Below are 15682 nucleotides of genomic sequence, written 5' to 3' on the forward strand. Positions count from 1 at the left end.
CTGCAGCGGCGGTTTGGTACTATCGCAGACTATGGGGCGCAGGAAAGCTTACGCAACTAGGAGTCTCTGATATCTGGACAGTTCCAGAATACACAAAAATGAGCCTTGAAGATCTAGTGGTGCACGGCAAGCTGGGGAATTCTCGCGACTTGCCCCAACCTGTATTAGCTGGGACTGCTCGTCACTTTCCAGTAGGAGGCAGCGCGACAAACAAATTTCTTGGTCTTCGCAGAAACCTCTAAAACATCTCTCTACTTTTGTGGTATAAATCTTTCAAGGCGTCAAGAATCACTTTCACATGTCGTTGATCTTAATTGTCGAATAAATCTAGACTTGCCTCTTTGGGCTGTGGATACCCACTATTTTGTTTGGCGCCATCACGGTTACGCGACCGACCAGAAAGACCGTTTGGTTCTTGATCAACACGCGATATCGACGACTAATTTCGAGCAGCCATGAAGAAAGTCGGCTCTTTGTTATAATAAAAGCGCGCTATTTCTGTATCTGCCACCATGGACGAGCGCTCGCCCAAGCGACGGCGGACCAGCGGTGCCGCAGACGTGTCGAGCCCCAGCCCAGAACGGCGCACCACGCCACGGTCGCGACGCCGCCGCCCGTCCTATGCGTCGCCGACAAGAGCCAGCATGATGCGCCATAATCCAGAAATCATAGAGCGCAGGGAAGCTGCAGCTGCGGCCGAGACCTCTGCTGCGCGCGCCGCAGAGCAGACAACCACAGCTAGCGACCAGCAAACGGCGGCTGCCCGTCGCATCGCCCGCGGGGGAATCCTTGCACCCCCAGGACAGCAGCAGCAGCAGCAGCCGCAGCAGTCAAATCGCCCAACGACAACGAGTGCAGGATCACGCGTCGAAACGTCACGCGTAGAGGATTCAGAAGAGTCGACGCCCGAGTTTGTGCCCAGGACAGCTCGTCCGGAGCCAGTCATTGGCGTCGCTATCCCGCCGCAACCCGAGCCGGAGCTGCCCCCAGCCAGGCCAGACCCCGTCACGTCTTCGCCGTCCAGGGGCATACACAACAGCCCATCGCGCTGGAAAACGCGAGCAAAACAAAAGTCTTCACCCCTCAAAAAGCCGCCCATGCGGCCCGACGAAGAGGACGAGCCGAGCCCGGTGCCCACGCCGCAGGCGCTGCAGCGTCGGCCGAACCCGCCCGCCGCAGACATGGCCGACGAGCAACCGCGCGATACGGCCCATCCCGACCCGGCGCGAAACGTGTCGCTGCAGGACCCAGCCAAGGTCAAGGAGAGGAACGCGCTGCGCGAAGAGCTCGCCCAGCTGCAGCGGGACCTGGAGATGGCGACGCAGGAGAATGCGCGGCTGCTGAGCACCCAAAACACAGGACGCTACGCCGCGCCCGGAAACAAAGACAGGATCCTGGATCTTTTGCGGCGGTCGCTGATTCCAGCGGATCCTCTGGCGCAAGCGCCGCAGTCGCAGCAGCTCATGATGGCGGCGCTCAACCCCATCGCGCTCCTGCCCTTTAGCAAGCCCGTCGCCACGCTGCTGCCGGAAAAGGACGACAGCAACGACATCATCAAATCGCACCACCCGGTCGAGATGTCGGCCGAAGAAGAGCTGGGCTATCTGAAAGTCTTCAGCCCGTTCAGCGTGACGTCGAGCATCGCCGCGCTGCCCGCCACGCGCGAGCACCCCTTTCGCCAGCGGCGCCTGCTCACGCTGCGCGACCAAGAGTCCCTCTTTCAGGCGCGCGTCGAGCTCATCGTCAACCCCATGACGCTCGCCATCCTCGAGCTGCGCGTCCTGTCGCTCGAGCCCGCCGCCGCCGCCGCCGAGCTGCAGCCCTTTGTCGACACCGTCTGCGGGGGCCGTTGCAACCGGAGCATGCAGCGCAACGTGGGCATTCTCTTCTGGGCCATGGCCGAGTGGCGCCGCGCCGCCGTCGACCGCGCCGAGACGTGGGCGCGCCTCGACGCAGAGGTCCTCACCAAGGGCGGGCCGGCGCAGGCCGCGGCTGCCATGCGCCGCCAGGCCGAGCAGAGCGCCGAGAGGGTCGCCGCGCCGCCGCGCGACAGGGTCCTGCTCAAGAGCGCCGAGCTGCGGTATTTCATGGGCAGGCAGGCCTACGACATCCCGATCGAGTCGGCGTCTGGCGGGAGCAGCCGGCGTGACGATGCCCACATACGCCTGGAGTGGAGGATTGGCTTCGACTGGACGGGGGAGGCGGAGAGCAAGCTTGCCGTCTTGGAGGGCGTGCCCGGAAAGTGTAAGTTATTGCCTGTGACTTCCTTCTTCTTCTACAAACTATAATTTGCCCCCCACGGTTTGTTTGTCGTTGCTGACTGGATATTTATCTATAGGGAGAAGGGCCGATCGCCGTGGTAGCTTGGGCAAGCTTGGAGGCCTGTTCCAGGACCTGGTGCGCGGTGGCGAGGACATTGATGTCGCTGCGCGCAAGATTGCGGCGCTCTTGGTCGACGCGGATGCTTGAATAACGACATTTATAACGGGATGCATACACACACACACACACACACACACACACACACACATGAGAAAAATGACATGGAGCGATGGGCGCATATACATCTGTTTGGGCTTTTTCACATTTTTTATTCTTCATATTTGGGCAGCAAGCTTCCACCCATTTCAGCTTCCTTTCTTGGCTCGTTTTTTACGGAGCCAATACCAAAACATTAATTCGAGGGCGAGTTCTGGCAACTGCAGCCAACCTTGTTCAAAGAAATAAAATTATTCCACCAGTTCGTCTAGTACCGTCATCAGGTGCCGTGCGACTAGTTGTTGTGATGGGCTTGCGTCTCTTCCACATGCTTCTTTTTTGTCTTTTGTTGTTGATCTCGTGAACGTATATTTGCAGTGTTTCGGTTGCTGCGCATGCATGAGAAGAAGTCGTTCTCGATAAGAATTGTGTGTTCGTGTAATTTAGTCGACATCGACGCCGAGCTTGCGGAGGTCAACCTTGGCCTGGCTAATCTCCTCCATCAGCTCCTTGTGCGCTTCGGGGACATCGTTGAAGGTGACGACGCCGAAGCCGAGACGGAAGAGGAGGAAGGCGCCAAAGGAGACGAGAGCCCAAAAGGGGAGCTGTGTTTTGCGCACGTTATTAGCCACATGTCGGTTCCCGCGACGGGACGGGCGGATTTCGAGAAAGAGGGCCTTACGACAGGGACAATCTGCTCCTGGACGAGAGCGGGGAGAGGGATAAGCTCGAGGTAGAGAGCGAGGTAGAGCTATATTTCAGTGGGAATTAGCATATGCGGCAGAGTGAGAATTGAGTTTGCGCAGGAGGAGGGGATCGTGCGCCGCGAGTGCTGCTGCTGCTCGGCGACGGTCGGTGTTTTGCATGTGTGCAGCACAACGTACGGAGGAGACCAAGAGGCCAAAGGAAATGGTCTGCTGGGCGCGCGTCATGCTGGGCGGCCGATTCTTGAGGTAAAGGAAAGACTGTAGTTGGTTTAGATGGACGTTGGTGGATTGAAAGTTGGTGGTGAACAGAGCTGTCGTGGGAGACGTGTAAGGAGGCTCTAGCGCGTTGATGCCAAATTTCAGGAACCAGGGGGTGCATTATGTCAGCATTTTTGGATCTTGGGCTATGCGATGGCTGTGCAAGCAAACACGTAAAAAAAAATTATAATAAGCTCTAGGAGAATGTTTTGCAATCGAGAGATGATGATTTGTTTTTAAACAATCACGATGTATATTCTCGACGCGTTCGGTAGGCGCACAGCTGCCTCCCACTCTGTCTATTAGTCACCGTAAAGAACAGCGACAGCAGCGTGTAAACTGGCCATTTGGATTGCAACCTAGAAGGTCTCGTTTCACCTTGGAAGCATGCACAGGGCTGAGAATTTGTGAATGAGAATCCAGGCTAGCCTCTTGCCCAAAGCTCAGCAAAGCAAGCTGGCGCTGCACGAGCATCTTGACCATCAATGTAGCACTACACTCGCAGACCACCCGGTCCAGCCTTTGCAGGGCTTGCAGGGGCAAAAGGAAAAGTATTCTACCATTGACCATTCTGTTCAATTCGCCAATGACGGCAATCAACGTCGCCGCGAACACGGACCTTTTCCCGTACTACAATTCTAGAGCTGCTCGGGAAACCTTTCCGGAGCCCGCCTCAAAGTGGGGCCCAGCCGGACTATGCTCCGGTGGCTTTGCGATGAACCTCCGTTGATCGGGAGCAAAGCCTGTTAGCCGGGTACACGTCCCTCTACTCCGTGAGGTATCTTGGCCCTGCCCCGCCGAATTTTTAGTTAGCCAGTAGGCTTGGTGAAGCTTTTCCTGAGGATTCGTAAAATGAATTGCCAGCGTGGACCGCCAGCGTACATGCTATAAGACATGCATGCTGTCTATGGCGTTGCCGTGGTACAGGCCCAGACGGACCCAGCTCGAATGCAGGGTGAAATTCACAAAGCCATTTTTGCTTCAAACAATGATTCAGAGCTTCCCAAGGCCAAAATCAGTTCTACGACGTGGGAGGATAGCTTGTTTCGGTTGGTAATTGTGGTTTTATTTAGATATAAATTGTTGTTGTATAATCTCTACCACGTATGTAATGTGCTAGAAGATGCTTCCATTGCAGAAAATACCGTTCAAGTCGTATCCAATTTCTTTATAATATAAGCCCGATATGCAAAATGCCTTCATTCTCTGAATGTCATTGGCGATGCTATGCAAATGCCAAAGGGTATAGAACGCCGAATATGCCCACCGCTGTTGAAATGTGAGAGATGAAAAAAAAAAAAAAGGAAAAAAGAAAATCATTAAAACGTGCGTAAAATGCAAAGTTCAAAAAAATGTACCCAAAAACCCTGCCCAAGAAACGTCAGGATGGCAACGACTACTCACGCCAGAAGCGCCAGCTTTTGCGGCGAGTTGTCTGCCCGCAAGGGCGATGCTTCTCTCCGTGGTCGTCCTCGAGATGCAGTCGATACCTGCGGACGCTGCCAGTGTCGTCGTCAAACGACAGATGCTTCTGGTCCGGCACGAGGCAGTCGGGCACGAGATGCTTGCGCATCCAGCCCTTGACGCCGCGGCCGGCAGCATCAATCGCCGCGTATTCAAGACGGCGGGTGCTATCGCTTGTCCAATAGTGCGTCGTCCGTGGCAGCTGGGGCGCCGTCACGGCCTCGGAGACGGACGACGACGGCTCCGCCAGCTCGACGAGGTCGGGCGTCGGGAACTGCACGTAGCCCACGGGCTGCGACTGCGCGTACGATCGGACCTTGTACGGTGCTTGGCTGCCGCCGCCCGAGTATGTGTTGTACGAGCGAGCAGAGCGCCGCGTAGAAGGCCTGGAGGATCGCACATGCGGGCTCGAGGCCGACGAGTTGCGCCGCGTCACAGTGCCAGACGGCCGGCTGCCGTTGGACGTGGATGTCCGCGATGACGGCGGCTCGTACGACGACTCGTAGCCCGAGTCTTGTCGCTGCATCCTGGAGGCCTCAAACGGGTCAAAGTCTTGCTTGTGCTGCTGTCGTTGCTGCGCGCAGCAGTCTGACTCGTCGACGATGGGCTCCGGCGGCTCGACGAGCTCAATGTCGTTGAAGCTGTAGTATGTAGTGTCCGACAGGGCCGGGCTGGCGCAATGGTGACGGCTCATGCTGCACACACGGCGCTCTGGCGGAGAGAGAGAGGGCGTACAAGCTTTGCGGCGCAGCGCTATAAGTGGGGGGGTCTCAAGGTAGAAGAGAGAAATAAGTTGGGGAAGAAATGCCGATCGTGGGAAGAGTAGGGGCAGAGGCTTGCGTATGTATAAATAATGGAGATGTTGTTTGTCGAAATGACGGGTGTGATTATTATAATCTCGAGTGACGGCCTGCCGATGCAGGGGGAGATGGTGTCGTAACCAATGACCACAGGAAGCCCTGGCAGATTGGAGCGAGATGACGGATATGGGAGCTTTCAAAATAGTTCTGGCGGTCTATACACCCCCGACGTTCCAGGATCAGACAAATCTCTCTGCCGCAGCAACGGGGGAGATAAAGACGTGGTGATCCAGGACCAGGAGGGGGGGTCAAGGGTGCAAGGTAATCAGAGATGGTCCAAGACCGGAGGCACGACAAGGGCAAGCGGGCGTGTGCTGTTATTATTCAAAAATAACAATAGAAGCCCAAGGTAATTTTTGGTGCCCTGCTGGCTTCGACTCGCCCACGGGTCGACCAGGGTGGTGTTGGGATGGGGATGGGCTCAACTGAAGTGGACCTCTATAAGTCGGCGGTGAAGAGTGAGAGGCAACAGGAGACGGCGCGCCAAGCGGGCAGCAGACCTGCAGCAACGGAACAAGTCGTCTCGACTGGTGTGGGTAAGGTTTGTCTGCGCCGCGGGAAGCCGATGCAGATGGCGCGGCGTGGGGACCGAAAATACTCAAAATACTAGCTAACTAGCGTTTTGGTGGCTTGTTTTTGGCGGTCGAGAGGGGAAGATGGAGGCTGTGCCTGGGTCTCGAGACCAGGGACGGATGCAGTAGCCTGTCAGTGTGTCCCGCACAATCAAGAGCGAGGAGACTGGCGGTATGTGAAGGAATGGCTCTAGGCCTGCCGGAAAGAAAACAACAAGGTGGCTAAGCGATATGGGAAAGGTGTTTTGCTGCTCGACTTGAAAAGGCGGAGGCAAATGTCACCCCTGGTGGCGTGGGGAAAATCGAGATGTTGTTCTGTGCGTTGAGACCTCCGTCTCTCACGAGCAGTAGGCAAATAACGGTGTATGTGAAGGGCTGCTTTGCAAGAACGATCGATGCACGGCAGGTTGTGCGTGGAAGACCTGGGGTTTTTAAAATGCAAAACCAGGTCAGTCGTCGTCGTTGTCAAGATGGCCCCCTCGGCTACAAGGGTTCAACTGATTTGACAAGTTGACCGCACACCTTCTTTCTCGTCGTCCAATGCAGAATGAACAGTTGTGGCGTACTGCTTAATGCCAGCAGGGTCGAGTCGGGAACCAGTAGCGTGCAGCAGCGGGATAGCCTCTTGATCAAACGTGGTTAAGCCTTTTTTTTCGCCTTGGTGTCGTTGGGCATCCGAGAGGGCTTTCCGCCTGCATGCGTATGCCTGTCTCGCAAGTCCGTCCCCGGGTCTGGCGCGTGGTCATGCGCTGGTCCAGTAGTGAGCCAAGATGCACTCCCGTGGCTTGCAGCAAAGGTAGCTTAGCCGATGTCGCTGCAATACGCTTCCAGGTGAAGCAGCAAGATCGAGGCGAACCGGCAGGTCGAGAGGGGGGATATGCGTCTCTCACAATAGGAGAATTGTAGGTAAAGTAGGACTCGCTTTGGCAACGAAAGCGTCCGTGGAGAAAAACGGACGATTCTCGCCTTAAATGAAACCAAGGGGATCACCCGCTCGGCAGAAGCCTCCTCCAAGGACAAGCGGCCAGCTAATAAAAGCTGCCTAGGTGGCGGGAGTAACCGCTGATTTGCACCTATTCTGTCGTCTCCGCGTGAACCCTTCCCAAGCCTCAGTGCCGATGCTTCACCATCATGTGATGCTACAAAACAAACCCGGAAGACGGTGGCCGCACTACCGGGTCTGCGCTACCTGTAACTAGCCCGTCGCACTCTGGACCGGTCGCTTGCATGTGCTTTTCCCTTGTCCTGACGGGCTGTCTCGTTGTTCTCAGCTAATCAGTACGGGAGGCTGCTGACACTGAAGCCGACCGGGAATAGCTGCCCAATAAAGTGCTAATCAGGCTCTGAAACATGGTTGTTCCATGGTCCCAAGCAAGAACCAACCAGTTGAGGGCGTCTAGGTCTCTGATCCTCTCGTCCACACACACACAATACAGAAGGCTGGCCACTGACTGGCGGGTATTCCACTTACACATCCCTGTGGTGCTCCCCTCCGGCGCATGATTTGCTGGCACGGCTGGCATTCACACGTCGCCCCTCTGTGTTACGGGCAGTGACATCTCATATTTTGACACAAAGGTTGAATAAAAAGCCTCAAACAAAACAGGTCGCAGTCAGTGGCTCTGTCAAGACAGAAGACCCCCATCGCCGCGACCGCGACCGTGGAGCCACTAGCAAGTCGGGCCGCTGCCACGCTATTGTCAGGCACCATGGCTAGTGCTCGCGGTGGATAGCTCTGGTGGTTTCTCAGTGTCACAGTTGCGGTGCTATGCTGCTAGCTATTTTGCTCTGAACTTCGGAGGGCCATCTGAATTGGTACTGGCACAGCTGTGCTCTGGTAAGCATGTGCACCCTCGAGGCCCGCCCATGTCCGCATCGAATGTTGACGTTTCTCCGTAACGAACGTGTTACCCCGAGAATCACACGTTTCGCTACTGCCTTGGCCCATGGGCTCAGAGGGGGCCGCGAGCTGTCAATCACGGCATGTGCAGTAAGTAGCTGGTGTCCAGAGGGGGCATGTGCCCGTGTCGCAGATCAGCATCAGTGTACATTTGACGGCTTGACAGCTTGGCAGCCACCGGCCCCCGTCTTCAACCTCTGGTGCATGTGAGAGGTACACGAAAAAATGCTGCTACCCTAGACCAATACTTTGGCATGTGAAAACTTTCATGCATCACCAAGTTGTTGCCTTATACCGAGTAATACGGGTACGTTGCTTTAATTTTTTAGTGTCCAAGATCAAACTACTGGAGCAAACTTCACACAAGGCCCGAGTGCCTTTTGAACCTGATCAAGAAACTCAGGTAGCGGTCACTGCGCTCTTGCATGTGACAGCGTTGAACTAGTCCCACGGCACTTCCGAAATGTAATATAAAAGGGTATATTCTCCTAAATCGCTAATTCTGCGTCATTCGTTCAATATTTGCGGAACTAAGCCACTTATGCGCTAACGCCATCTGCTGGCTTGCGCTTCTTCGTCTGCTCCGCAAGAATCTTGCGGAATCTGCCCCGGGACACATCATGCATAGTATCCTTCACACCCTGCCAGTTTTCGCGGACAATGTCCATCGTTGGGCGCGAAAACACCAAGTCGATTTCTTCCAGTGTCTTGTCCTTAGTTTCGGGCATGAAGAAGATCTGGTAGACTTCACCAATCACAGCGATGCCGCCGTAGAAACCGAGCATGAGACCAGTAGGCGTCATCGCATCCCTCATGGCGCTGAAGTTGTAGGTGACGATGAACGACACCAAGAAAAGCAGGGCGTCAGATGTGGTCATGCCGTAGCTTCGTAGGTAAGTGGGATAGACCTCGGATGGGACGACTATCATAAATTGTTAGCAAATATTGCCCATATTCATACCACTTGAGACAACGTACCCCATGTCAAACAGGCATAAGAGCCGAAAAAGCCCATGTAGATGATCAGGCCAGTGAGATAGATGCCCTCGGCCGCTTTCAGATTGGTCTGAGGGTCAAACTGATAGGCAATGCCAATCAATACAAGACCGATGAAGAAACCGGGAAGCATCATGATGGCCCAAAAACGGCGACCACAAGTTTCCATCAAAAAGATGGCAGGGATAGTGCCCAAAAGCAGCGAACCGCCGCCGACCAGGGACATGTAGTTTGCACTCTCTCGGTCGAAACCAATAGTATTCATCAAAACGGACATGTAGTACATGATGGCGTTCACGCCTGTGGCCTGGCCCAGAACAATCATGATGTTCGCATAGACGAGCGCACGTCGAGCGCGAGGAACACTGTGCATAAGCTTGTTAGACTCAATGGAGATTCGATGTGATGGTTGTAAGCTTACGTGAAAAAGTCCATCCAGGGATAGTTTTTGTTCTTGGCGCCTTCCTGGACAGCGATATCCTCTTCCTGAACGGCGGATGCCATGATGTAGAACTCCTCTTTTGATTCAGCATCGTTGACGCCGCGAATTCTCTTCCAAACTTTGAATGCGTCGAGTCGCTTGTTTTTGTGCATGAGAAAGCGGGGACTCTCGGGAAGAAAGAGCATACTGCAAGCTGTCAGCATCATTGTAGTTACCCCGGGAGCATGAAGCCTTACCCAAAGAACATGATGGTCGAGAAGACAAGGGATGAGCCCAGAATATATCGCCAATTGCCCGGAACCTTGAGAAACATTGCGGCGACCGCATAGCCCAACACTTCTCCCAAGGCGATGTTGAACTGGTACAAGGAAACCAAGTTACCACGAATGCGACGTTCGACCGTTTCAGCGACGTAGACGGGCACCGTGCCGCCTTCGAGACCGACACCCATGCCGAGAATAACTCTGGCAGCAACCATCATGCCTAGAGACGGGTTAAAAAACAGCATTTTCCCACGATGGATTGAATCATACCAAAGTTGACTGAACCGGCCTCTAAAGCCGCACCGACGGTATAGAGCATGATGGAAATAATGATAGCCCATTTACGGCCAAAATATTCGTTTGTGGGTGACAGAATGAGCGCACCACCAACAGCGCCGAGAGGCATGCCCGCATTCACAAGACTGTTTTGGCGCTCGTCGAGATGCAGATCCCTCGGCAGGTATAGGTTCGCGCCGGAAATGAGACTTTGGTCAAGGCCCGAGAGAAGACCTCCCATGCTGGCGAAAGCGACCAGGAGCCAGGTAAAGTGCTTGGGGTTCGCAAAGTTGACCTGGAAGAAGCCAGTGTTGAGCCCGCCAGCGGCTTCAAGCTCGCGCTCCATGTCGGCGATGAACTCGTCTACATCAGCGGTGCTTGGCCCGTGCTGAACCACTTCGAGAGCATCAATGTGCGGCTTCTCCATGTCGGCAGCGATCGAGGACGACTTCCTGTCTTCAGACATGATGTAAAGCAAATCACGCGGCAGCGCGATGCAAAGTAGAGAGTTGGTGAGGGGAACAAGATTACAGTCAGACACGGCCTCGTACTAAATCGGGGTGCAAGGTCGCATTTATACTGGTAGCGTGCGCAGGCATTCTTGTTACAGGTATTTATTAGCGGACGTGCTGCACGCACGACAACACGGGCGCGCTCGTTCACACCACTCCACACATTGAACATCCTGGGGACTCCAGACGTGCATGTCTGGGGCAATAAACATCTGCGGGGAGGCAAATTTTCATCATTAGAATAACCTGGGGAGAATTCGGACAGAAGTCCGGCAATGCGGCAGGCCTTGCGGCATTTGGCAAGGCCCTCGAGCCGCATGAATAACCTCGAATACCCAACCCGGGCCGACAAGTGGGAAACTGTGGCAACTGATCGTCGAATAAACGCCCCGGCATGGCCGATATGGCGCGGTTTTGGTGCTGGACGACGACCGCTAATGCAAGCCCCAGCCGGGAGATACACCATCAAACCACCGAGAAGACCAAAGCCTCCCGCTTGTCCCGCAACTCCAACTGGTTGGTGGCGTCCCTGTGAGGTCAATGCACACGCTAAAAGGTTCTCCCAACGCCAGGCAGCAGTCAAACTTGAACAGTGATGAGAGATTTTGGACGGCAGTCGCGATGCAGATGATTGAAAAGCCCCATGCAAAGAAGAGGCGTCAATAGCCGATCGCCATGGAAGGAAAGCCTCGAAGTCAATTGCCGTGTCGCTAGTGCAGCATTATTTCCTTCTGGAAGACTTCGATGCTTTCAGCCCCTGGCCTCAGCGGGGATTTGCTACAAGGGACTAGCATTTCAAGTTCGAGTCGAAGAAGTTCTGTGACGGTAGACGACGGCTTTACCATTGCGAGTAGCAAATCGGAGTCAAGTATAGCACTGTGAATTTGTTTTGATTCGGGAATAAAGCCCTAATGGAGTTTATACAATAGCCAGTACGGCTCCCGCCGCCGTGGCTTTTGCCGCCTTGGCCAAGACGATGCCAAGTGAATCATCGCGAAAGACACTGATAGCCGGGCCAAAATATGCGCGAAATAATTTGCACTTTGTAGTCGAAACGCGCCACATTAATTCCACCTTAAACTGTCGACTTTTCCTCCGCAACTGCATCCTCATTATCCACTTTCGTAGCTTTCTCGGCGAATTCTCGACGGGCGCTGTCACCATCAAAGAGATTGGCCAACTCCTCCAAAGTCGGACCCGCCGTCTCCACGAAAAAGAAATACACCACCAGAAATATAATGGTGACCCAGACGCAATAGTAGATGTAAAACTTCCAGCCAATGTTCTGCAGTGCGATTGGGTTCACGTAGCCGCCAAAGATGGAAGCGACCTGGATGGTCAACAGGACAAAAGCCCAAGTTTTGGCGCGCATTCGATATGTGACAATCTCCAGCGGATAAGTCACCACCAGGTTCGTCCACGCAAAGGTGTAGAAGGCTTGGAAGACGAAGATGCAGGCAAGAACGAGGCGACCAGCTGCGAGCGAGTTGTGCTCCAGGTACTGTTGCGCCGCAATTGTCCAAACGACAAATGTCACGACGACCCCGCCAGAGCCTACCAGGAAGAATGTTCGCCGCTTGAACTTGTTAATCAAGCCTGTGACACTGATGGCGACAATATACTGCCACAGAGTGACCATGCCGTTGACCAAGGTAATGTCCTTATCTGATTTAAGGCCAGTATCCTTGAGGATTTGCGTAAGGTAATTGGAAACCAGCAAGTTACCAGAGCTCTGGCTGAATACTGCGGTTGCGAAGCAGAGCGCGATGCGCTTCAAATTGGCCGTCGAGGAGAAAAAGTCCTTCCAAGTGATGTTCTGCTCACTTTCCTTGGCCAAAGCTTCCTGAATCTCCCGAAACTCAAAGTCTACCAGCTGCGAATTGGGGTCACATTCGCCATGATATTTGACCAGGATCGCTCGTGCTTTGTCGGGTTGCCCTTTCGCGACGAGCCATCGCGGTGATTCGGGACAGAAAAAGACGAGAAGAAGCTGGTAGCTGGAAGGGACTATCTGGATCAAAGTCGGGAGCCTCCACGACCAAGAACCTGGAATGCGAAAGCAGCCGTAAGTGGCCCAAGCTCCGATAACGTATCCCAGCACGATGGATGTGTTGTAGAACGTGGTGACTTGCACTCTTTCTTTCGGGTGGCTCAACTCGGTAACCAGGACGGGCGCACCCATTTGAATCAGTGATGAGCCAATGCCGAGCACAATCTTCCCGCCAATGTACATGTTCAGCGAGGTTGCGAAGAACTCCACCAGGACGCCAGTAATGATAATGACAGAGCCCAGCGCTGTCGGCAATCGACGGCCCAGTTTATCTCCGATCCAGTTGAGAAATATAAAGGGGATGACGCCACCTATCGCATTGGCAGCTCCGAAGAATCCCAACTTGGAGCCAGTCGGGTGTCCGAATCGGTCCTGCCAAGTAGGCAGGACTTGCATGCCATTTGTCATTGACTGAGAAGACAAAGTCAGTGTCCGGGGGATAAGTGTAAAGAACCAGTAACGGACTCACTCCATCTATGCCCAACGCTGCGCTCGCAAGGAGTGACGACGTCAGTAGAAAGTACAAGAGAACACCGTTCTTGCGACGCCAAAACGGTGGCACCGAGCTCAAGTCAAGTACCGGTATGATGCTGTCAACGGCATGGGCGGCTGAAGGAGCCATCATGCAAAGTGCGTTATCTTGCAGCGATATTGAAAAACGCGGCGGGTCTCTTGTGTATCCTTGCTGCCGAAGAGAGTGTCTCCCACGCAGTGGACGAAGCGGAAGCTAAATAGTTCGAGGATGAGGCTCGACTCTCAAATTAGGGTGGTATCGCATGCTTCATGACAGCGCCTTGCGACTAATTATATACTCGAGAACAGACCACTCGGATCTCGACCCTTCTACCCCGGATGATGAGTTTTCAACGTTTGGCGCCCGCTCCCCCATGGGGTTCGCAATGGCCCAACGGAGAATCGGAGAATTAGGGAAACGGGACCCCATTCAAGCCTCAGCTTACCGATGGGGAGTGCGGAACCAGACCGTGCAATTGCTCCAAATTAAGGCAAGTGACGACTGCATGTTTCTATTCCACCGAAGCATCGGAGAAATGAGAAAAGAGCTGGATACAGCTTCGCTTTTGCTTTTAACCGCGAGACTGACCCGCTCTGGCTTGACACTAGGCTATCATGAAGAGTGGTCCGTATGTCTGAGATATATATTTTCGCCGTCACCTGGAGATGTCTTTTTGCAACTTGCACCAAAAACAAAATTGCTCGTCGACCGTATAGTGTTGTGTTGCGATTTCTGCAGCTTGCCATGCCTGTATCAGCTCTCCCACCCGACTTTGAATGGGGCTTTGCTACGGCAGCCTACCAGATCGAAGGTGCAGTAAACGAGGGCGGCCGCGGAAAATGTATTTGGGATACATTTTGCCATCTTGAGCCCTCGCGCACCAAAAATGCCAATGGCGACGTTGCTTGCGATCACTATCACAAGTTCGAAGAGGACTTTGATCTGTTGACCAAGTACGGAGCCGGCGCTTATCGTTTTTCCATCGCCTGGTCACGGATCATCCCGCTTGGTGGCAGAAATGACCCTGTCAATGAAGAAGGAATCGACTTTTACAATCAACTCATTGATTCGCTTCTGCGCCGCGGCATTAAACCTTGGGTCACTCTGTATCATTGGGATCTGCCTCAAGCACTACATGACCGCTACGGCGGCTGGCTAAATGTGGACGAGGTCCAAAAAGACTTTGAGAGATATGCCCGGGTGTGCTATGAGCGTTTTGGCGACCGGGTCAAAAGCTGGATCACCTTAAATGAGCCATGGATTCAAGCCGTATATGTATGTTCAACAAAGGTTCAAAAAAAAAGACGCAAAAAGCTGACACTACATGATAGGGCTACGCAACTGGAGGCAATGCTCCGGGAAGAAGTAGCACAAACCCTCAATGTACTGACGGGGACACTTCAAGAGAGCCGTGGATTGTGGGCAAGGCGCTGATTATGAGCCACGCTCGTGCGGTTATTGCCTATAACCAGGATTTTCGCAAACAGCAGAAAGGAGCTATCGGGATCTCGTTGAATGGTGACTATTATGAGCCATGGGATGCAACGAGTGAACAGGACGCAGAAGCAGCTGAGCGCCGCATGGAATTCCACATTGGGTGGTTTGCCAACCCCATTTTGTAAGTCGATGGAAAATTCTGGGCGAAAATGCATAGTTACTAACAATTCTTGTAGTCTGGCAAAAGACTACCCTGATTCTATGCGCGAGCAGTTGGGAAGTCGCTTACCTACATTCTCTGAGGAGGATTTTGCGGCTCTTGCAGCTGCTGAAACCGACTTTTACGGAATGAATTACTACACGTCGCAATACGCAAAGCACAAGGCAGGAGTTGCGCCGGATACTGATGTCGTGGGGAATGTGGAGGAACTCCAGAGCAACAAAAAGGGCCAATCGGTAGGCGCAGAGAGTGGCGTGCACTGGCTGAGATCATGCCCTGAAATGTTTCGCAAGCATCTCACCAGAGTACATAGCCTGTACAAGAAGCCCATCTACATCACAGAAAATGGATGCCCTTGTCCAGGGGAAGACAAGATGACAAAGAGCGAGTCTGTCGATGATCCGTTTCGACTTCAGTACTTCAAAGACCATCTGGATGCGATTGGTAAATCGAGACAGGACGGAGCGATCATCAGCGGCTACTTTGCTTGGTCCCTGATGGACAACTTGGGTAAGAACCTCTCTTAGCGATTGTTAAATTTGCAACCTACTGACATGAAATAGAATGGTCAGATGGCTTTGGCCCTAGATTTGGCGTCACATACACAGACTATGACACGCTGGAGCGGACGCCGAAGAAATCAGCGTTGCTTCTCCAGGAACTAATTGCGGAAAGAAAGCAGCCTATCAGTTGCTCATAATGCAATTCTACCGTACAAATACACTTTCTAGAC

General features: G+C 53.6%; 7 protein-coding genes across 7 annotated transcripts; 3 read left to right on the top strand and 4 right to left on the bottom strand.

Moving 5' to 3' along the window:
* Positions 1–512: 512 nt before the first annotated feature.
* On the top strand, positions 513–2469 carry LMH87_011141 (uncharacterized protein; the record flags this gene model as incomplete). The annotated part of the gene is made up of 2 exons (XM_056200233.1): positions 513–2244; positions 2339–2469. 2 exons carry the CDS (start codon positions 513–515, stop codon positions 2467–2469), a joined length of 1863 nt encoding a protein of 620 aa, XP_056052103.1.
* A 452-nt stretch (positions 2470–2921) lies between these two features.
* LMH87_011142 (uncharacterized protein) lies at positions 2922–3410 on the bottom strand (the record flags this gene model as incomplete). The annotated part of the gene is made up of 3 exons (XM_056200234.1): positions 2922–3083; positions 3161–3229; positions 3363–3410. The coding sequence occupies 3 exons, from the start codon at positions 3408–3410 to the stop codon at positions 2922–2924; spliced, it is 279 nt and encodes a 92-aa protein (XP_056052104.1).
* Positions 3411–4668: 1258 nt separating this feature from the next.
* Positions 4669–5601, bottom strand: LMH87_011143 (uncharacterized protein; the record flags this gene model as incomplete). The annotated part of the gene is made up of 2 exons (XM_056200235.1): positions 4669–4712; positions 4848–5601. 2 exons carry the CDS (start codon positions 5599–5601, stop codon positions 4669–4671), a joined length of 798 nt encoding a protein of 265 aa, XP_056052105.1.
* Positions 5602–8778: 3177 nt separating this feature from the next.
* LMH87_011144 (uncharacterized protein) lies at positions 8779–10682 on the bottom strand (the record flags this gene model as incomplete). Its single annotated transcript, XM_056200236.1, has 5 exons — positions 8779–9161; positions 9218–9600; positions 9657–9863; positions 9914–10160; positions 10211–10682. The coding sequence occupies 5 exons, from the start codon at positions 10680–10682 to the stop codon at positions 8779–8781; spliced, it is 1692 nt and encodes a 563-aa protein (XP_056052106.1).
* A 440-nt stretch (positions 10683–11122) lies between these two features.
* Positions 11123–11394, top strand: LMH87_011145 (uncharacterized protein; the record flags this gene model as incomplete). Its single annotated transcript, XM_056200237.1, has 2 exons — positions 11123–11244; positions 11301–11394. 2 exons carry the CDS (start codon positions 11123–11125, stop codon positions 11392–11394), a joined length of 216 nt encoding a protein of 71 aa, XP_056052107.1.
* A 409-nt stretch (positions 11395–11803) lies between these two features.
* Positions 11804–13381, bottom strand: LMH87_011146 (uncharacterized protein; the record flags this gene model as incomplete). Its single annotated transcript, XM_056200238.1, has 3 exons — positions 11804–13189; positions 13248–13269; positions 13359–13381. 3 exons carry the CDS (start codon positions 13379–13381, stop codon positions 11804–11806), a joined length of 1431 nt encoding a protein of 476 aa, XP_056052108.1.
* A 541-nt stretch (positions 13382–13922) lies between these two features.
* Positions 13923–15649, top strand: LMH87_011147 (uncharacterized protein; the record flags this gene model as incomplete). Its single annotated transcript, XM_056200239.1, has 4 exons — positions 13923–14567; positions 14624–14910; positions 14966–15459; positions 15513–15649. 4 exons carry the CDS (start codon positions 13923–13925, stop codon positions 15647–15649), a joined length of 1563 nt encoding a protein of 520 aa, XP_056052109.1.
* Positions 15650–15682: the final 33 nt, after the last annotated feature.

Source organism: Akanthomyces muscarius, chromosome 4 (genome assembly GCF_028009165.1).
Source record: "Akanthomyces muscarius strain Ve6 chromosome 4, whole genome shotgun sequence".
NCBI classification, from domain to species: domain Eukaryota; kingdom Fungi; phylum Ascomycota; class Sordariomycetes; order Hypocreales; family Cordycipitaceae; genus Akanthomyces; species Akanthomyces muscarius.